General features: G+C 38.2%; 1 protein-coding gene across 1 annotated transcript; it reads left to right on the forward strand.

Moving 5' to 3' along the window:
* Positions 1-14,681: 14,681 nt before the first annotated feature.
* Positions 14,682-16,589, forward strand: gpr25 (G protein-coupled receptor 25). The gene has a single exon (XM_044349864.1). The coding sequence runs from the start codon at positions 14,803-14,805 to the stop codon at positions 15,925-15,927; it is 1,125 nt and encodes a 374-aa protein (XP_044205799.1). The 5' UTR covers positions 14,682-14,802; the 3' UTR covers positions 15,928-16,589.
* Positions 16,590-22,918: the final 6,329 nt, after the last annotated feature.

Raw genomic sequence — 22,918 nt, forward strand, 5'->3', positions numbered from 1 at the left:
AAAGCCCGGTGGGGGCTGGGAGGATTTGGGAGGAGCTTTATGGCAATTATAGCCATAAAGTTAAGAAAGAAGGTGAATTGGGGGCAGCACTGAATAGCTTAAATTGCTGGACACAGTCATCAGTAACACCTTTTTGTCTGGCTCGCTAGCTGGTCAGTGTTTAGAGAGGGGGAACTGTTCAGGAAAGATCACACACACTCTTATTGGATGAAAGAATCTCACATGACAATAAAATAAATAGCGGAGACGCCAGATTTGAGACGATGCAGCCGCACAAAGTTCATGAAATCTTCAAATCAACAACAAACTATAACAGTGAATTTTTTTGGTGAGAACAAAATCTAATCAATTCCACCTTTTTAAAGTGACTATAAACTCTTAAATTAAATTATTCATATTCATATTTGGGGAAATACAACACAAAAATTATATTTTGAGAGTGAATGAATTCAGTATCTCATTTGTTATAGTAGTTTTTAAAATAGTTGTTTCAGCTCATTCTTTGTCATATATCTTCCCTCCCCAACTGAGTTCAAAATCTCAAATAAGTTGTTTTAAGTGCAACATAAGCTTTGCCTCATATAACTGATATCTTGTTTGCTTTTTCTCTTATGTGTAAGTCTATTTAGATTTATTTATCCTGTAGTCTCAACATATTTTGATCCAGTACTTTTTAGCTGTATGTTTTAACCTTGACATCTCAGAAAGTATTGAGGAAAAACATCACAACATGTTACATCACTGTTGTTATTGTATTGGCAGTAGCAATCTTTACCCGGTTTAGTGTTAATTGTAGTAATACTAAATGTATACTAAACAGCCTTACAGTGTTTTTGGTGTTTTCGTAGCACAACATCAGGATGATGTAGAAAATGTGCTCCCTCATTTCACTTACAAATTAGCAAAAAAATCTAAAGATTATGTACTTTTAGGGAAGTAATCCAGTTATATTTTACAGGAAATTCACTTTACAACAACATACTACTGAGGAAATCCCATGGTTTAAATCTACATGTGGATTTTTGTGGAATTTGAGATCATTAAATCACTGCAGTGGCTTGTGGTTCTTATGTCCTGTGAATGACAGCTGTCACTCTTTTGTGTTCCCAGCGCACCATCTGGTTCAAAGCCGACGATTACATGGCTCTGCTGTAGATGGTGGTGAGCTGCAGTCCGGTGGGCCTGGCTGACACTCCTGCCTGCCTTGCCGGGGGCATGTTGTCGTACCGTCCCACCGATTTGAGAGTATACCTGAGGACAAGACGACCACCCCTACCCTGGAGGATTTCCTTTCTAACAGTCGGGCCCAAAAAGGAAGCAACAAAGGTCTTAATTATACTCACATCTTTACACCTTTTGGTGTTTTAATGCAGTGGGACCATTTCTATCTTATCCTAACCTATCTTATGATTTCAACACAATTAAAGATTCAGCAGTATTTGGACCTGAGTCCCAGTGCTGATAGATGGACAATAGTGCTAGGAAAAGGATTCATTTCAAAACAAGGATGAGTTACATTTATTCAAGAATAGGCAGAAACTAAATCTTAATTGATTTTAAAAATAATCTAAATGTAGAGCACAAGTGGGCATTTCCATATGCTATGAAGAAACAGTGACAAATCCTCTTCTAATTTATGTTGTAGAATAAGAATAATGTATAAAAATATGTATTTAGTTGAATCAAAGGTAAAAATAGCAGCATTTCATGTAGATTTTGTCAGTTTACAGCAAAAGAGTATTTTAAAAGTGGGATCAAAGTTATCTTATTTACAAAATGTTTCGTCACGACAAAACACAATCTTTTAAAGACACTGCAACAGTGTTAAAACACATACAATGCAAAAGCAACAAATCAAGTTGAACATTTTAAAATATTAAAACTACAAAAGTTTAAATGGAAGATGTGTCAAAGACCAAAACATAAACCAAACAAAATGTATATTCTTGCAGGAGTGTGAGATGTGAGAAATAAGTCCTCTTTTCTGGTTCTCACAGGTAAAATGAAAACATGAAACACCTCCTTCTGCTCTGCCAGTAAACAGCAATCTGCACATTCCATCCACTTATTTTCAATGCTCCTCTCAGCAGTGTGTGATTACTTGAAAGTCAGTCGGACATCTCTCTTTTGGCAACAACAGGAATCAGCCCAAGAGTGAAAAACAAAACCTTTTGTCCCGTGCTGTCATCCTGTAGCTCCTGCCGCTGCAGTCCTGGTAATAATCCTAAATCTGCCTCCTTTTTTGGAACAACTTCTTCAATCTGCAGCACAACAGTGATTGCATGTTAAAACGCAGAAATATCATACAGGGTGCTGTTAATATTATTGATGTTATCACTGTAGGTAACCCTTCAGAAAATCAATAAACAAAACACATGCATAAAACAAAAAAGACATGCTCTGCTCTTATAATGTGAAGCACTGACAAAGCGTTTGGTTTTTCCTCTTGAATGGTTTCAGATCAAATTCACTGAGATGATATAATTAAAAAAAATGAGAAGGTTACACAAGGACACAGCTGCACTCCCTCTCTAATGTGGTAGGGCTGGACACACACACCTGGAAATATTCCAGGTCACTGATCAAACCTCCAAAAACACAACCCTTGATCAGTCTCAGCCCTCCTTCACACACACATCCATATAGATGTGTAAGAAAAGGACAAGAAAACAACAATAAAACAAATAAAACAATTTATGAACACATTTGTACTGCATGTCCCACATACACCTTGAGATATTGAGGTATGATGATCTCACACATTGCAGAGTATGTATGTTGTTATACTTTTTAATATTTGCCTTACAAGTATAAATGAACTACTCTTTGTTGCTTGATTGTCACATTCCAGGAGGCTTTTTTGCATAATTTGAGACTGAAATGCTTCAAGTATTTACAATTTCTCATTTGGTTGACGTATAAGAATCAGTGTAAATTGCCTTCACAAGTTATGTTTCATTATTTTTTCATGTAGCTTTGATGTATTTATGATTATGTACAAGACGTCAGCGGTCAGCAGACCCTAAAAGTTCACACAAGCTAAAGAAAAAAAAGAGAGAGAAAAGAAGAATTGAAAGCAGCAATGCTCCATCGATTATAAACAGTGTTAATAAATGTGTTGTGTTACACAAGCCTCGCAGATTGTAACCCAGCAATGCAGATTTTAGGGTTTAATGAAACGCGGCAGCAAAAACAGCAATAACGAGTTGCCAAAATATAGAACTCTGGGCTGAGATGCCGTCGGTTACAGTGCTGGCCAATAAAAAAGGGGTTGTGGATTTCTTTGAGGCCTGAGCAGTCAGTGAAAGGCACTGTGGGGTCTCCATAGTTCACATGGCAAACTCTCAAACACCCACGGGGGGGTTGCCCTCCCTCCCTCCCCTGTCATGCCTTAACTGAGGCTAGTGTTGACACAGTGCTGGCCAATCTAATTTTGATTGTCAGGAGCAAGGAATGGTGATCCTCCCCCCGCCCCCCTGAGATCATCAAGTTCATTTCTCTGGCTGCATAGGGATTTTTTTCCTTTCTCCCCCCCCTCCCCAACACCCCCCTCCCACTAGAACAATATTCAGCCGTTCCTGGGCCTCTCAGAGTGAGCTCACTGGAGTTAATCTCTCAGGCCTCTCTCCTCTCTATTGCTGCCTCTCTCTCACTCGCACTCTCTCCCTCTCTTTCTATTCAAAAAGCCATTCGAGAACAGCTTGAATTAGTGACAGTTATTATTCAGACTAATGAGTAAAATCTCAATGGCAACAAAAGTGGACTGTGACATCGGCTATAACAGCATTCATAAATCATTCAGTCTCGGGCCAGAGGGATTTATTAATAAGTGGGTGACAAATACAATTTCTGCAACTTTTGGGGAATAAAAGTGAATGATCACACGCACAGCAGTGGCGACAAAAACAGGAGATATCTGTTGCAGCAGTGTTAGGCATTTAGAGGGAAATCTGTGAAGTGTCACGAAGCCTTCATTGTTTTCCCAGATCCGAAGACAGATGGCCTGCTACACCTTTGTTTGTGAGTGCGTGTGTGTGTGTGTGTGTGTGTGCCTGGACGTCTCTGAGACAGAAAGGGAGTGAAGAAGGTCAGGTTTATTGACTATTTTACTTACTTTAATTTTACTTACTAAATTCAAATGCATCTGCTAGTTTTTTTGTGAGAATCCTGTGTGTAAATAACACAATCTCAAATACTACTACCCCCCCCCCCCCCAAAAAAAAAATCATTGTCTTTACTTACTGAATGATAAATGACCACAGAATTAAGATTCATTCATTATTTATGCATTCTCTGATACACTCATTTAGCTCAATGCTTTCCATAATTTTGGATTTAGGTATGCATGATGGGTTAATGCAAAAAAGGGCTACGTAATGTCTTTTGTGTGGTGCAGAAAGAGGAGGGGGGGGATGGAGGGGGGGCCTGCACAGTGACCAGCTTTGACATTTGGTCAATGTCTCAGAGTCGGCGTAATCAAATTCAAGCAGTCGCAGACATTAAGAGAGACATTCATTTTCCCAGTGAATCCGCTGTCGGTGTGACGCACTGACAGTCCAGCAGTGTGTGGCTTTGTGGTGTAATTAAAACTGGGATGTAATAACAGAGAGGAAATTAGAGGGAGAAAAAATCAGTTGACATGAGTGAATCAGTCACCTAAACAGAAAGCAAAGAATAATGGATATAATTGATCATAATGTTTTGTAACTGTTTACATGACACAATTTAAATGCTGACATTTAAATAATGTCCATATTAGCCATCAATCATATATTGTTACATCGATGTTGCATGACTTAAGTATTGTTTTACCAGAATTTGTTCTCATTGTCAGGTGCAATTTTGCACAAATTAGCAAAGATGAAACTTTGCAGTTGCAGGAATTGTAGCTGCACAACTTCAAGTGGCTGCAGTATCATAAGTTGGCCAGATGGGGGCACTACAACTAAGGGTCAAAGTTTAAATTAGTCTCAAACACACTTCAGCCTTCACATTTGCTTCATCCTGCCATCGTTCTGCTATTATTTTCTAAAGGTTTAACTTTTGTTTTAATCAATAGAAAAACAAGCTGATGTGATTTCTGGGCTTTCAGAGAAACATCAACAAAACCTCAACAAAATATATTTAAAAATAACCTGATCAAATATCCAGTTGTAGCAACAAATTTATATTGATATGTCAACAACAGCTGCTGTTATAAATAGGTGGCTCTACACTTACTGGTGTATATTGATGTGGATTTATAAATTATTACCACTTTGTGAAGCAACTTAAACCAACTTCCATTCAAAGACATCATTCACAGTTTATACTTATAGATTCTGTCATAACTTTACAACAAAAATGGATAAAATTCCTCCTTTTAAACTTGATAGGTGAACATGCTGATACAACAATTCTCCAAATCCTTAAATCATTAACATGAGGTCATGAAATCTAAAATTGTTGTTTGTTCTGTCCTCTAATTTGAAGTCTTGAATAAAGGAAAATAATCAGTTTGTAATTATATCTATCTATTATATTGACCACCAACCAACAACCAGAGACAGCTTGGCAAGGTGCACATAGACAGAATAAGTACAAAAGAGAATAAACTCAATCTCTTAAAATGAAGTTCAAACAATTAAGTAAAAGTACTCCAACTTTTGACATAATTAATAAACAATTTAAGTTTATCTGACAGAAAAGAAAAGCTTTTCCAAGTATAACCCTCTTAAAACAAATGATAATATGGTATAATAATAATATTGTAATAATACACAGAAACCTACCTAAGAGTAGGGTGCTTGTAAACCTTAGACTCTCATTCCTAAAATGAGTTTGCACTTGAGCTGAGAGCACTGCTGCAGCTTGTCAGAAGTAATCTTGACATTACAGAAAACAATTTCAAAATCGAAAGATCAAAGGTGAAAGGTCAGAATTATTCTGTCAGGGGTCCTGGGTTCACTGTGGGGGGAAAAAAACTGACCAAACCGCTGCCCCTTACCTAAAAACACATGAAAAAAATAGATTTCTTCCAAAAACAACCACACATGGTTCCTTTGTGTTTAAAGAAATGCATGTTTAAAAACTAGGGGACAGGGTGAAAATTAAAGAGGGGGTAGGGTGGTGTGTGCGACCTAGGTGCGTGATTTGCAAGCTGTCAGATGACAGCCTTGCGGATGAAGAGCAGTAGCCCCCATTCTCTGTCCAGTGCTCGCTGCTCCCCACCCCCTCCCTCAAACGCCTCTCCATACCCCATGGGAGGAGGTCTGTTGCGCTGTGGCCACACTAAATCAACATCGTCCTAATGAGGTGTCACACTTGACCCCCAGCAGCCTCAGCCCCTCACATGGGTGTCAGAGCCACAATGAGCGGCTCTCCATCTCCAGCGCCAGGCTGACACATTTTGATTCATGAGAGAGCCTGGGCCCTGTCAGGTCAAAATTACCCCTATCAAAATGCCACCATCAACACATTCATCAACCCTACCTCTGAATCCACCCTTTTTTTTTTTTTTTCAAAAAAACACAATCCCTCTCCAAAATCAACAATACTCCTTTGCTCATGCTGTGTGCCCATTTGCACATGATCATACCTCTAAACAGCTCAAATACAAATGCAAGTTCTCATCTGCAGAGACTCATCACTTCCTGTTGCGACTAAAAGTGATACGCCTGCCTATCATTGGTCGACCTGAGCGAGGGGGTCCGGCCTTCTGCTCCTAATGGCTCTCTGAGTGATGAACTCTGTGTCCCCCAGGTGTTTGGTGAGCCTGTCCTCTGACCTGCTGACCCAAAAACACTCCTAATGTGAACAGGTCCTCACAGCTAATAACAAAGCTGAGAATGAAATCTGTGTGAGTTAAAACACAACGGGGTGCTTACTCATAGGGAGAAGTGAGAGACATTATCTTCACATTTAGTTGGCAGTTCAAAGGCTCATCATCAGCCCAGGATGCAATGTGACAGACAAAACTGTTACTTTTGTGGTCATGCTGACAGTAATCATGCAGACAGTCTCCCAAAGAAAGGAGGAACACATCCTGGCTCGTCTCCTCCGCTGCTCAAGTTTACAGAAACACACCCTGTCGCTGGGCCTCGTACCCAGCACCAATGACTCCAATTGTGTTCTGTTAACAACCTGCAGCTTGAAAATACATAAAACTATGAAGATGAGGATTGACTTCAGAGGGAACCTGCCTGCTCTTCTTCCCCTGGAGATTGGCTCCTTCATTGTGAACACAGCTGAGACTTTCACCTTCCTCCGACAAGATCATCTCCTGCCTAATCAACACGCGACTGGCAGCAGATGTTCTTCCTCGAGCCAAATGAGGAGGATCAATGTCAAAAACCAATCCCAGCCCACTTTTGAAGATCAATAATCAAAAGAAATGTCACATCCTTCGATGCTGTTTGGTACAACCTTGCTCCAAGCTATAACATGTTTACCCCTTTCTGAGACAATCATTTACTGTCAGCTGACACTCATCTCTGCCCACTGAGGCGACCATCTGGTCCTAAAACTTTCCCCAGGGAGACAAGAGCAGTCCAGTAAGACCAGTTCACCCATCAACTAGACTAGTCTAGTCTTCAGCGCCTACAAATGATCTCGCCATCATTACCATCCAAAATGAGGATGTGAAACTGTCACTATTTATTACTGAAATCATGATTCATGATGTTCAGTCAGGTCAACAAAGTGACAACATCTCTGCAGCATAAATTGTATGTAAACATCATGATAGTGCAAACAATAACGCAATTACAATACATTTTCATTCGGGAATATACAATATGTCCTTAACAAAGCTCAGGCATAACATAAAACTGTAAGATGTTATGACCCAACACCAATAATGTTGATGTAGCAAAGGTCTCTTGTGCCTCATTTGTGTCTAGACTGGAATAGGTCATTATAATGACATGATAATTACCTCAATCTAGCATTTATTACACTATTGACTGAACAACACAGAAATTCATTGCACGTAATGAGTGTTTTAAGACTGTTTCTGTACTTTGATGGTCAGACATTTATAAAATTAGATATGTTTTATGTGATCTAAGTCAGATGGTACGTGTTGATAAAATAACATGTCTTACTGAGTTTGAACAGATATCATCAATATGAGCATGGAGGCCTTTTAACTTTGGACCTTGTTCTTTACATGTGTTGCCACATCCTGCCTCTAGATGCTGATGCAGGACTTAAAATATTTTAAAGTATATTATCAATATACAACAAACCATGTAACATGTTGCGCCTCGAAACATTTTAGATTTACATTTATTTTCTTTATATATATGCAGGACAGAGTCATATCAAAGTGGAGTAGATTCAAGGATAAGTTCACAATTTTCACACCCTGTCCTAAAACAACAGTCAGGAGCCCAAATGAACAGTGAAACAGGTTTTTCTTGCTGTTATCATTCCTCCTGTTCATACTGACCATTAGAAGATCTCTTCACGATGCATGATACAATGTAAATGATGGGGGACAAAATCCACAAGCTTCCTTCTGTACAAAAATGTATTTAAAAGTTTATTTGAAGCTAATATGAAGCTTCAGTCATCAAAATTAGTCATATCAAGTAGATATCCTTCAACGTTACAGTCTTTTTAGAGCGAAATTCTCTCTTTTTGTTGCTATACTGAACAGGGAAACACTGTGATGAGACACAAAGAGGGATTCTTCACTAAAAAGACTATAACTGTAGAAGATATCCACTTGATTTGACTAACTCAGACTGCTGAAGCCTCATATAAGCTTCAAGTAAACTTTTATATACATTTTTCTCAAAATGAGGACTGTGGATGTTGTCCCCCATCACTTGCATATTAAGTACATTTGGGGAGGATCTTCTAATGGTCAGTATGAACAAGAGGAATGATTACAGCAAGAAGACCATGTGTCATTGTTCATTTGGGCAGCTGACTGTTGTTTTAAAGCAGACATGAAAAATTATCAACCTATCCTTTAAGGACAAAATCTCAGCCTGAAAAAATAGTGTCGGCCTGTTTTCAATTAATCAGCTTGGTCATTGTAAAGTTTTCTGTTTCCTGGTCTTTCACACTCCTGCCACCAGCTGTCAGAGGCACAACAACAATAATGGGTTTCTAATTTAATCATTTAACCATCATAGTCTCCCTTAACACACGCCTGATCCAGCCGCAGGGTAACTGACCAACAGGCTTCTCCTGTCTTTTCTCAAGCTACTCAATTAGTTCTCATGTGGAGTCAACAGTGGATGAAACACGACTCCTCTCTGAGTGGTTAAGTCGTGTGTTTACTAAATGCTCTGAGATGGGAAGATAACCTTCATTCCAGGAGAAACATTTTGACTGAAACCTTTCAATTTATGTCAAGTCAAGTTGGTTATTTTGACATTTGCAGTAAAAACGAATCATATTTGCTAAGAAGTCATTAAAACAGAAACAAAGGAGAGACATGACATAAGAAAAACAGATTAGATAAAAATCTGCTTAAATTGTGAAAAAAATAAAGGACAAAATGGCTGCCCTGCTGCAGTGTTTATCCGTAGTTCCGTTCCACTAACTTCTGCGCTATCCTCATAATCTTTCATCACCTTTACACCACAGCTTCTCTGGTTATTGTCCTAAAAACAAGCTGATCAAAGTCATTTTAGCATGCTTTCAGTTTCCTCTCTGAAATGTGGTTTGCAGAGTTGATCTCGTGGTTCAGTATTCTTTGCCGTCATGCAATGTTTAACATTGAGTAGCTTTTGTCAGTGTGATGTTCAGGAATTGAAACCTACGCTAAGGAGGCAGTTTTTGATGCTGATGCCCAATTTGTAAAAGGGCCTCTGTGGAATCGAGCAAAATGTAGACTGGCAAAACAATAAAAAGATGTGAAATTATCTGGGTAGCCAATGTGTACCTATACTAAACAGTACAAATCAAGAAATAACCAAATAAATCATCCATGAAGCATGTGGTTGAGCAGTTGTCACAAATTACAGTCACTGTGATGTAGCATAAGTCATGATGCTCTGTCATAACCAGGAATTAGTTGGGCCCAGATGGACTAGATGCTGTTTTCTGAACAACAAAAAGTTTTCTTTAAACTGCTCTCATTCACAATTTATATAATAAAATGCTCTGCTATGCCTTCCTTATCTGAGCAACAGGGCTTATATTTACTATGAGTTATGATCTATGACAGTGACTTCAAATCACCTGGAAATTCACCTTTCAACACAGACACAGACATACTTTTTATACTATCTCTGCAATATAAACTCTTTCAATTCATATTTTATATCAGCATCTTTATCTATGTCTGCTGTTGCTCATAGAGTAAAAATATAGACAATAAAAACAATACTTTTAGAGCCACAATGTAAGAGCGAAAATTATGACTCCTGCATTCAGAGCAAAAGCAAATTTAACTGTGATTCAATCATTACAGTCACACACACACCTGGAGCTCAACATACTGTAAAAACATTCCCCTCTCTCAGTGACCACCTGACCAACACTCACTGTGTTACCTCTGTGACTACTGCAAATACATAGTACACCATAGCAACTATGCTGGACTCCCTAGCAACCACCCAGAATCATCCAAAACACTTCAGCAAGGACACACAGTTGCAATACCTGTGAGTCCCCCCTACTCCTACCAATGACCATATCATCCAAGAAACCACCAAGACTTAAGCAACTACTTAACAACCAACTATCAAACTAACAGCGACCACACCGAACATCTTAGAGACCACTTACTGTAACATCCACCTTCTAAGACTATGCAACCACCTAGCATTATCTTAATAACTGTGTACCAACACCTGGATATCACTATCGCATGTCATTAGCGATACAGATTTAGAATTTTTGATCAGGCAGCAAACACACACATTTTCTCTTGTATTGTATTAGTGGGCTGGGGTCACACACTCAAACTAATAGTGATAAATGAGGGCCAAACACCTGACAGTGGCTGTTTCATGACAGTTAGTACTTGTGAAAAGGCAAAGTGACAGAGGATTGTTTTTATATTCTGAAATTAGTATTATTTATATGTGCAAACTGTGACTGTGACCAATTAATCTTCATTCTTTAACTCCCTGTATTCTTGTATATCTCTTGCCATGTTAAAGTGTTACTCAACTTTATTGGATCAGGTGTTTGTGTGTGCATCTGTAAATCAGAGGGGAGGTGAAGGAGATAAACTTGAATCAAGGCAGAAATCAGACACGGTGGACGAGGAAAGTGGGTTAAAATGGTAAAGTTTTTTTTTTTAACAAAAGGGAACAGTTAAAAGTCCCTGACCACTTAAAATGACACAGAATGGAGGACCGAAGTTGTGAAATCCTTTGTGGTGAAGGAACTTTTGATTTAGTTAAACAACTAAAACAAGAACCTTTCACACTCAAACAATAGAGTCCTTTTCTGAAAGTTGCACTCGACAAGTGAGGAGCAAATTGTACGTGTGTGTGTGTGTGTGTGTGTGTGTGTGTGTGTCTGTGTGTGTGTGTGTGTGTGTGTGTGTGTGCGTGTGCGGTGTGTGTCTGTGTGTGTATACGAGTGCGCACGTGTGTGCATGTGACCCCCCCACATGTCTAACAATCACCCTGACTGACGCATACCTCCCTTTCTCTCCTCAAATAAAAACAGAGTAAAAGGAAAAGAGAAATCATCCACTGTTGAAGTACTTTACGAGATCCTCCTTTAAACAGAAAAAGGACTAAGTATCCATGGGAATCTTAGCACGTTAGGGAGGCCTTTCTCCCTTCCTCTCATCCGCTCTCCCCCGCTGCACCCATGGACCAATGCAATTGTTTATTTTCTCCTATTGAGGCTGCTCCATTCACTGGCTCTCACATTTACTCTGCTCAATTGGAGTGAGACAGCACTTATTCGAGGAGAGGAATGTAGCGTTCCACTGACAGAGCAGCAAGAATGCAGAAGAAATAATTAAAACTTTTTAAAGGAAAAGGTACAGCTGAGCACGAGGGAGAACGATGTCAAACCCCAACAATGAGGACTGACAGGATTTTCTGGCGTGATGAGTATATCCACACATCACCTTGACACTACAAAGTAAAGGAGTGTTTGAATAAAGCACAATGTTAGAAAAGTGGAGCAGGGATCCTATAAGGAGGTCATTCATTCCCCGTGCTTTCTTAACTGAAACTCCCCGCAGAACAATGAGGCGTTCTCCGGCCTCTGCAGCCGGCTCTTGTAAGATGTAGCCTGTCCTCCAACCTCACTCTTGCCCGGCCCCAGCACAATAGCTGCAAGCTGGACCTCAGAGTTAATTTCTCCTGAGGTCTATTCTGCGGTGAGGAGGTAGTCGTAATGACAGTTTCCTTCTTTATAACAATGGCCGTGTCTGCCAAAGCCTTCTCTGTCCTGTCAAACTCTATTATCTGTCACCGAAGGAGGATCTGCTCGGATCATGCCGATGAGCAGGGGTCAATGCTACATTAAAAATCTGATGTAAGCTCTGACGTCACCAGTGTAGTATTTGGTGAAGCTGCTGATGCACAGTGTGGCAGTGTCGAGCAGGTTGCTACAGCTTGGTTTCTGTGATGGTCATGGGTTTTTACAGTATGCGCCATGCAGCTGATGAAGAAAAACAACTTCATCTGCATATCACGTTATGACTAACACCTGCTGCTGACTCAACATACTGAAGCTATTGTTCTTTTCAGGATTTAGCTACCTGACAGCAAGTTGACAAGATAGTCAAGTCAAATTTTTGTTTATGTAGCCCTAAATCATGAATCATAAATTTGCCTCAAAAAGGCTTTACAGCCTCTACAACATATGAAACCCTCTAACCTCAATCAGTTCAGATAAGACAAAACTTCCCCCAAAAAACTTTAACAGGGAAAAAGAAAAGAAGGAAACCTCACACAGACAAACAGAGGAGGGATACCGCTTCCAGGACTGACAAACATGAAATAGATGAGTGGAAAAATTGGAAAATCAAACTATTGAGAAACAGAATTACACAGCTGAGTAGATAAATAAACTTTAATTCATTGTGCACAACAGAAAGAAGTAATTTAGGGCTGCAACTAATACATTTTTTCTTCATCAATCAATCTGCTGATTATTTTCTTGATTAATCATTTATGAAATGTTAAAAGAATGGTGAAAAAATTATTACATTCATGATTTCTTAGAGGCCACAGTGATGTTTTCAATTTCCTTGTTTTTTTTTCTGACTAACAGTTCAGAACCTTCAGATATTCAATTCACAGTCACACATGACAAAGAAAAACAAGCATTTGAGAAGCTGGAACCAGAAATCAACTAATCGATTTATCGTTGCAGCTCTAATTTAATTAATGGCTCTAATCTCACTTTCTCTGATACACTGCAGCTTGGCCTCTACAAATAGTAATAAAGTGGATTTGTAACTGAGAGGTCACCAGTTCAAATCTTCAGTCTGACAGGTGAAACTGAGTAAATACAAGGACAAAATACTTTAAATCCAAAAAGGGAAGAAGACTGTGGTTGTCGCTCCATGATCAGCTCCCAGGTGTCAGTGAGAAGAGAACATGGCTGAAAAAGACATTTCACATATTTGCGTATTTTAAATCTTTAGTTATTGAAGTGAAAACAATTCACTACCTCACTCCGTGACATGGGTTAGGGTTAGGGACGTCCTAACACAAGACTGCATCATTGAGGCCAAAACTCACTTAACATTTCCTTTTCTTAGCAAATTCTGCAGCTTCAAAACATACTGTATGAGATGCAGAGGGAAAGGTGAACAGTCAATCAAAGGCTGTTAAAACTGAATTTGTAAGACAACACGGTGAGACACAGTTATAAAGAGTTTATAAATGGAGTGGATCTGACAGCTGCACAAAAAAAATCAGATTTCATAACTCGGCCTCCTCCTGCCTGACTGGAACTAGAAACATGTTTTCACTAATGAGAGGGGAATTCTCAGCGAAGCAAACAATTTCTTTTGCAGAAGATCGGTGACATTTGCTGCACAACCAGTTAGCCTGAATTTATGCAGGAGGGCACCACATGTATAACAGAAGTAAATCTTACCTGCCCCCTACTGGTCAGATACATCTAATACACCCTGAAACTAGAAAATGACTCTTAAACACTGTGCAGCAACATGAGACAGAAATCTGCGCTCTTCTATGTTTAAAATGCAAATGTGAGCATTCATGTGTGAGCAAATATCTACAGTGTAGCTGTATGCATACACACACACACACACACACACATACACACACACACACACACACCCATACCCACCCATACCCACACATACCCACCCACACACCCAGCTAAACATACACACACACACACACACACACACACACACACACACACACACACACAAACACACTTGTGTCGTGTGACAAATTTTAGCATTTAAAGTCTTCTTCAACAAGAAATCTATAATTTATGATATTATGATATGATATAGGTGAAAAAAAGATATTGTATTGTCTTCCCATTAGCCATCATATGGACTGTTGTACCCATAATGATGCCATTATGCATTGTAAAATAAGAGATGTGATTGCTCATCAAGCTTTAAATTGTGACATTATTTCAAATAAATAAAGAAATATTCAGTGTTTATTACTCACATGAATTACACACAACAGGATATTGAAAGGGCATGATCACAGGCATCAGTCAAAGACAAAGAGAGGGCAGGGAGGAAGAGAGAGCAGAAGTAGGATCTCTATTTTTCTCTGTGGTTTTCACGCATAATATCAAGTAGCAGCATGTTGACATGGTTAGATCAACCTCCACCACCACAACACAACAGCTTCTCTGTAGAGCCTGCCAGTGATCTTTGCTCTCAGAATGGATGCCTACACCATTAAGTCATATGATGATGATTACTACTATTATGGGGAAAACAGCAGTGCAACAGGTGACTTTAATTTCTCTGTGGATTGTCCAGACTCAAACCTTCATGGCACCAACGTCTTTCTGCCCACGATGTATTACCTCATATTTTTCACAGGCTTTTTGGGCAACCTTTTTGTTATCTCAATCGTGGGAAGCAAAGGGAGAAGAGGTGGGCGACTAGTAGACACATTTGTCATCAACCTAGCCCTGGCTGACCTGATCTTCGTCCTCACGCTGCCACTGTGGGCCATCTCTGCCAGCCAGAACGGCCACTGGAACTTTGGGAAATTTGGGGACATGCTGTGCAAGCTGAGCAGCTACATTATCGCTGTGAATCGCTTCTCCAACATCTCCTTTCTTACCTGCATGAGTGTTGATCGTTACCTTGCTGTGGTGAAATTGCTGGATTCAAGATACCTCAGAACTAGTGGGTGCATTCGTGTCACGTGTGCTGTAGTCTGGTTCAGCTCCATGTTGCTTGGCATCCCATCCATGTTGTACCGAAGAGTGGCGGAGACCAGCGATGGACTCTACTGTCTGGAAGATAACAGCTCACTTTTGTTTCTTGGCCTGAGCTTGACCATGGTGGTACTCACCTTTATCTTTCCAGTGTTAATCATCATGCTCTGCTACGGCACCATCATCATGCACCTGAACAAGCACTGTGTTGCTGCTGCAAATCCTCGAGCAGAGGCCCGCCGCAGACACTCCCTCAAGATGGTCCTTTCCATTATAGTGGCCTTTGTGGTGTCCTGGCTCCCCTTCAACATCTTCAAAGCCATTATAATTGGCTCGCAGCTCTCAAATGCTAATCTGAGTTGTGATACTCAGTTGTGGCATAAAAACGGGCTCCTCATCTCATGCTGCCTGGCCTTCCTCAACAGCTGTGTGAATCCAGCCATCTACTTTTTCCTGGACCGCCAATTCAGACGACGGGCTGAGATCCTGTGCAAGTTCTGCATAGGAAATCCAAAGGTGCGGCACAGCCTCAACTCCTCTGCTTCATTCACCAACAATGGCACTTCAGAGAGCTTCGGAACAGGTGGTGGGAGAACTCAGCTTCAGCTGTTGGAGTAGGAGGTCTGATAGGAGACAGATTCTAATCTTTGAAGGTATTAAAGTTGTTTTATCATCCTTTAAGATTGGTAATGTGTGAAAAACTGTTAAAATCATCCTGATAATGAGAGACTTTAGATCAGTGTCATGTTAAAATCATTATATAGGAAAAATTGATACACATATCTGAATTTCTGAATACCTTTTTGTATAGTGAATTACTGTAATTTTTTCTTTAAAAAAATCTGTATTCAGTAAGAATTAATTAGTACAAAAATATATTTTTTGTGATGTATTTCCTTTATTTCTCATTTTCAACAAGTATTGAACATGCTGTTTATATTGCTTACACAGCACAATAGAGTGCAGTGATGTTGACATATGATTGAGTGTCCACTTATGTCTTTTGAACAGTAATATTCATGAAAACTAGGTTTGTGTGAAAATCCTCAACATGTTTACAGCATTAGCAGAGTACAACTGTATCAATTTACTGGTGTAAATATCATCTTGTCATTTGTAGCATAGCTGATTTGTTGCATATTTTTCCTGTTTTTTTAATTTTTTTATATTGAAGGCACGATTTCTTTACTGTTGTTAATTGTTGCATTAATAGTGTTTTAAGAAATGCATTAATTGTTGTGATAAGGTTGCAATTCTAAAATAAAAAACTGAAAAAAAAACTATTTTGTGTATTTACTGTATAAATTCATGCTGAAGTTCTTATTTTCACATTAATTCAGTAATTCCACTGAAACAAAACTTCCTTTTTTAATGATGATAAATATTACCTTTGTCAATATTAGATTTGAGCTGTTGCACTCATATAATAAAGTGCAATGAGGCAAGTTTCAAGTGAACTTCTGGACTGAAATGAGCATTCGCTTCGTTCAACAGTGCTGATGTAGAAAAGGCATCCATACCATAGCAGATATAGTCCTGCAGCCAAGACGATCGTGTTTTTAGCAAAAATATTCAACTGTGTTTGAATCTAGAAATGATGTTACATAAAGTTCAGGGAATTTCAGTCAAGTTTGTGGAGATTTTTTTTTTAAAGTAAGCTTTTATAAACGTGTTGGAGCTAACATTGTAAATGTTTGTAACTGACATTCCTGCAGCTCACAACAAGTAACAAGTGATTCCCCAGAATATCGTCAGCATAATAAACTATTATGTTGTATTTCAAATGATCCAATTCATGGACTCTAAACATTTAATGCAATTTCCTAATGCAGTACTGCCGGTAGTGTTGATGTAAAAGTGCCCAGTTATTACATGTTTTAAAGCAATAATTGACATTTATGCACAAATGCTCAATATTAATGCAATCATGCCTAGCATTGGTGTAATAATGCAATAATGCACTAAAAAATAATATTAGCTTTGGTTGTTAAAGGGATATTTTTTCTTTTCTCTAAAATGTAGATTAGATAATACAATAAGAAAGTCATGACTGAGGCCATGTGTTGTGCTAATGAGATACAATTTATCTGGATAAAACTAAAAAAGTAAAACAGATATGGTGTGTTTTAAAAAAAAATCTGCTCTGAACCATCTCTGCACAACGATGTGTTGAATACAAACTGCTTTTCAAAAATGACATTTTTTGAAAGTAGCACTGACAAAATTTTCTGGTATTTCCATAACTGTAGATAGTCACATTAGTAATTACATAAGCCGGCCTGTACATCCCTGATGAAGGCAACGTAGCTCATTTCTTTTATCTTACGAAAAACACAACAGTAACTATGATATGTTATATATAACTGCATGTGAGAAATGTGAGGTAATTTCTAATATCTCATTTTCATGTCTTACCAAGAGAAAACAAAAATAGGAGTGTGAGAAAGGGAAAAGTAAAGTAACACTTATTCATTCAAAGAGGCACTAAACTGGCAACCCAAAGATCCACCAACGCAGACAACTGCAACAGGAACCAAGTTATAGAGTGGCAGAGGGTAGAAATTCTTACATGTAATGTCGGAAAGCCTAAACCTAAATGAAGTTTACCGGGTAAATCGCTCAGCAAAAGCCTCTGAGCCCTAACTTGCCTCTTATAGTAAAACAAAGGCATAAACAACTGGCAGCTCAGTTTTTTTATTGTCTCTTGTTAAGAACTCGTTTGGCAGTTTGATAATAAAGCAAAGGCCCACCACACTGCTAACTTCTCAGAAATCAAAGGTATTCACATGAGCGTTACAAGGGGAAGTTGGTATTTGAAAGTTGAAATGTTCATGGGTGCCCACTTGTTTTTCAGTTGTAAATGTGATATGAATCAGATGGTTTCACAATGGAGGAAACCAGGTTAGGTGCCAGGCTCTGGGTGCACAGGGTCAGGACTTTCCCGCCTAATTCTTGAAAAAGCAGTTGACCATCTTTTCTCGCAACATTGTTTCAGCAGTATCACAAATAATCCTGCAATGTAATAAACAGCAGTAGTGTAGGGTGAGAGAGGTGAGGTGAGAGGTGGTGGTAATTTATTGTTGTTGCAATGACTGTTTTTTTTTTTTAAAGAGACAGTAGAAATGGTAACAGAATTACATCTATTCTAACTTATACTATTACTTATAACTATTCTAATCTAGACAAATGAATAGGCGTAAGACGATCTCTGTTTGCAGCAGTTTTTTCATAATTTGTATTCTGATGTTTATTTTAACCTATTAGATAACATTTTAAATTTGGTGTTTTTTAGGTTAAGTTTTTAACAAATCTTTTCCCAGATGTATTTTATATTAGGTGAAATACATGTACTTTATTCTCACTGTTGTAAATTGAAAAGAAACGGTCTAAATGTGTGAAAAATATGTATATTACTGTAAGGCTAAATATTGAAGGTGATTATGTATCGCGCTCATAAGAATGACATGTAAATGCCCTGAGAACAGAGCGGCTAACAAACTTCACAGGCAGGGGCCTGCCAGCTGCTGGTGGCTTTGAAGTTTAGTGTATTGTTCAACAAGACTTAGTCAGAGTCCAAACCACCAAACTGTTTTTGTGAACTGAACAGATTGGGGATGCTTCTCAAAGATTAAGAAAATATTACGGATTTTAATACAACTTATTGAATTATTTTCACAAAATTGACAGGACTTGGTTTGTGATTTCAAAAGTTACGTGTCCTGTATTTTCATCAGTGTTGATGTGAGAGTAATGTTAAAGCTGAAGGGGATTAAAATACACAAATGAAAGAAACAGTGACGTTAGTTGTTTTCAGATGTTTTAAATGTTGTACATACAGCCAGTTTAGAATATTCAGGCTTTTTGGATCACATTTATGAGTCGGTGAGAGTTTATTTAACTTGCTTAATTCAAAGAAAGCTACTGTAAATGTAAAGTGACAGGCTGATTTACTTGATATTTTCTGTACACTTTAAATAACAACTGCAAACATGTTTAGTGTAAATGTTGCATGACATTATAAGATATTAAAGAAATACATTATGGCACTTTTACATGTAATCTTTATCATCAATTACCCTCAACTCAACTTTTTTTTTTTAATTAAATACTGAATCCACACTGTAATTTCTAAATAATTAACAGTGGAATGATTAATAATAATAGTACTTGCATTTGTAAAAGAAAAAAATTGAATTTCTAAATTAATAGCTTAATAGTTAAGGCATGATGAGAATAAATGCATTTAACGACCTGACAGTTATTCTGTCAGTCTGGCACACACAGAGTGAAAGGTGTGACCTTGGTGCTTAGTGTTATCAAACTTTTCTGCCATCAGTCAGTTTCTGTTGATCTGTTAACTTGTGATGTTCCCACAGCAGTACTGCAGGTCCTCTGTAGTTGTGAGCCTCATTCCAAAACTGATTTTCTGAACTAAATCAGTCATACTCCTCGAGTGTGAATGTCCTCATCTTGTAAACTGAATATTATGAACTGTTCGGGGAGAAATGAAATCACTGTAAAATTACAAATGCCACAATTCAACTAAAATGAAACACATAAACCTCAAGGTTCAGCTAGATATAAACTATATAGATATACACTTTATTAGGAACACCTGAGCAATCTAATGCAATACAACAGCTCTGCCATAAATTCTACATTTATGAAACTTATACATTTTCAGTTTTTGTTGACATTGTCAGAAAGGTGATAAGGTGATTGAATGGTGTTCCTAATATTTTGTCCATTCCATTAACATACATGAGGGTGGTAAAATATTAGGAACACCATTCAATATAATGCACTCAAGTCCACCACCACCACCCACTACGACCTCAATAATAAACACAAAGTAGAATTATCACCTTTCTGACAATGTCAACAAAAAATGAAAATGTATAAGCTTCAGAAATGTAAAATTTATGGCAGAGCTGTTGTATTGGATTGCTGCACCAGAGATGGGCTCCTGAATACATCTTAAACTTGGACCTAAAAAGTGGGACATTTTGCAAAATAACCTTCAAATAATCTTCAGAAAAGACTCTAAAGAAGAGGTAACAGCATTAATCAGCAAGAACAGAAGAGGAAATATCATCTTTGAATATATTTTTTAAAAACAAAACAACTAGCTAGCTGTCAACTGCTATCTGCTACTTGCCACTGATACCAACCTTCCAAAGGAGAAAATGCACTGAGGAAGCTAGAGTTATTTTGTGAAGACAAGAGGAGAAATTAAAGGGTCCTTGTTGGTGGTATTCTCTCTCTCTCCATGAACTGGTTTGATAGAGGTGCGACCGACTTTTGCGGCAGCCTCTCCTAGTTCTGACCATGCAGTGTCTTTATCCATGACTACGTCTGTGTCATCGTGTGGAGTGCAAGGGAAATACGTCAATGATCGTCAGTTTGTTTTGAACATTCATAACAAAGACTTTTGCTATGAGAAATACTGGCTGGGAGCTAAATCAGCTGAGCACATTTGGTCTGCAACTCCCAATGGCCCCAAAGGAGACCACGGCCTTGCCTGGAGCTTCACCGGAAAGGAAACATTGAAAGTAATGTGACAGGATTCGGAAGCAGGGCAAGCATGGAGGAGTACTACGTTGAGCCAGGCTAACTGAGACAGTTAGCCTGGCTCAGTGCAGCAGTTCCAACAATCATGCTGCTTAATGTTCTCTGGACAGCAAAATGGATTATTTCACTTCCTCATCAGTGCTGGTCACTTGTTTACATGCAAGAGCTGTTTACATCAAACCGAGACATGTACTTTCTTTATCCTTTCTGTTGTTGTTACACTGCTGTGGGCTGGGAGGAACAGCGTTTCGTTTTTTGTGTATGCAAATATACAAGAAAATGACAATAAACGAAATCTTGAATCTTGATTTAGATTGCACAGGTGTTCCGAATAAAGTGGCCGGTGAGTATATATTGATGCTATATTGATATATTTACATCATAGAAGATTGGGGCTTTTCTTGGATTACACACAATAATTAATTGTAAAAATGTACCAACCTTCCTGATCTCTAAGGTGACTCTAAGGTGACAATTTTTGATCATATTGGACTGTTGGAGCTGAGTGACAATAATTAGTGAAAACTTCACCTGCACAGCTGTCATATTCACATTTTTCTCAGTACATATATCACCAAATTTTACATTAAACACAGCATATGAAAACACAGAGAGTCACACACAAAATATTGTCACGATATTTGAATATTCCTCACTGAGCACTAAGTACAGCTGCACTGAATTTGGAGAAAAATGAATACTGCAAAAAGGTGTGGTATATTTACTTCACTGTTTAACCACCATGTAGGAGTTTCATACAGAGGGTGTATGCCAACACTGCAGTTCTCAGATCCTCTGGTGATTGACTGTGGTTTCCTTGTTCTTTAAAACTGTAGTGTACATGAGTTACACTTGATCTACAAAAGTAGCTTGCTGAGAAAATACACTTGCATCTGGCCCCTTTGATGACATTTATATGGAGAAGTGTCCTACTTTTTTTCCTGTGTCAGTGTTAAAAAAAAATGTATTACTGTCTCGCTGAAACAGAATCTGCTATGCAGGATTTAATTTACATTGACGAGAAAGAGGTTTGTACAAAAACTTCCTCAGCGGAACACAAATGAACCATGAGTACAATAGTATGCATCATTTTCCCAAAGAACCTCTCTCCATACAGCTGAAAGTGCCATTAAATTTGTTAAAGGAATATGGTTTTACATTTATTTATGACAACCTGACAACATAAACTGCCTGGAAAATAAAACCACTGAGACAGATGTGGCTTAATGTTGTTTTTGACAAGAGGCCCATTGAGAAGGCGGTACTTATGAAAAAAAAAAAAAAAAGACTTTGTTTACCTTTAGATGAGGACTTGATCCTCTGTCAATCGGAAATGTAGAAGAATATTTAAAATTAGAAATATATATAGTCACATTATGATAAAATAATATAATTTTTAATTCAACAATTTCATAGATTATACAGCATTGCAAGTGTGTTGTAATTTCAATCAATCAAACCAAACCACGGCAGTCAATGTGTTTTATTTTTTTAAAAACAACTGAAATTTTACATGAATTCTGCTTCTCACAAGTTAAAGCTCATTTTCTCACAGCTTCACGTGTGGAAACATGACGTCATCAACACTGTTAACATTAATTTGCTTTCTTGCACTTTATAGATAACTGACACTGCATATTCACATTATGATGTATCTCGTGTTTAAAGTGATGATCAGTTTCATTACTTTTCATGAATTAAGACACATTTAACCACCATTGGTCACAATGTACTGTATGTCCTGAAATGATGACTCACTTAGAAGACTCAAAAAAAGCGTTAATTTGGCTTCAGCACAGCAGAAGTGAATAATTTAGCTTTAATAATGAAAGTCATTAAGGTTTTAAAGTCATATTGTTTCACAGTGACGTACTCTGTGAGTGAATGGCTAAAGGTCATCACCTTATCTCACAAATATGCTGTAAAAAAAGTACTGCCATGTACAGTAGGTCTATAGCACAGAACGGTGAATTATATATTTATTTTAAATTCTGATATATGTAAACTGAAGTTTTGCCTGTGAAGGCAAGATTACAAT

Source organism: Thunnus albacares, chromosome 4 (assembly GCF_914725855.1).
Source record: "Thunnus albacares chromosome 4, fThuAlb1.1, whole genome shotgun sequence".
In the NCBI taxonomy this organism is placed as follows: Eukaryota; Metazoa; Chordata; class Actinopteri; order Scombriformes; family Scombridae; genus Thunnus; species Thunnus albacares.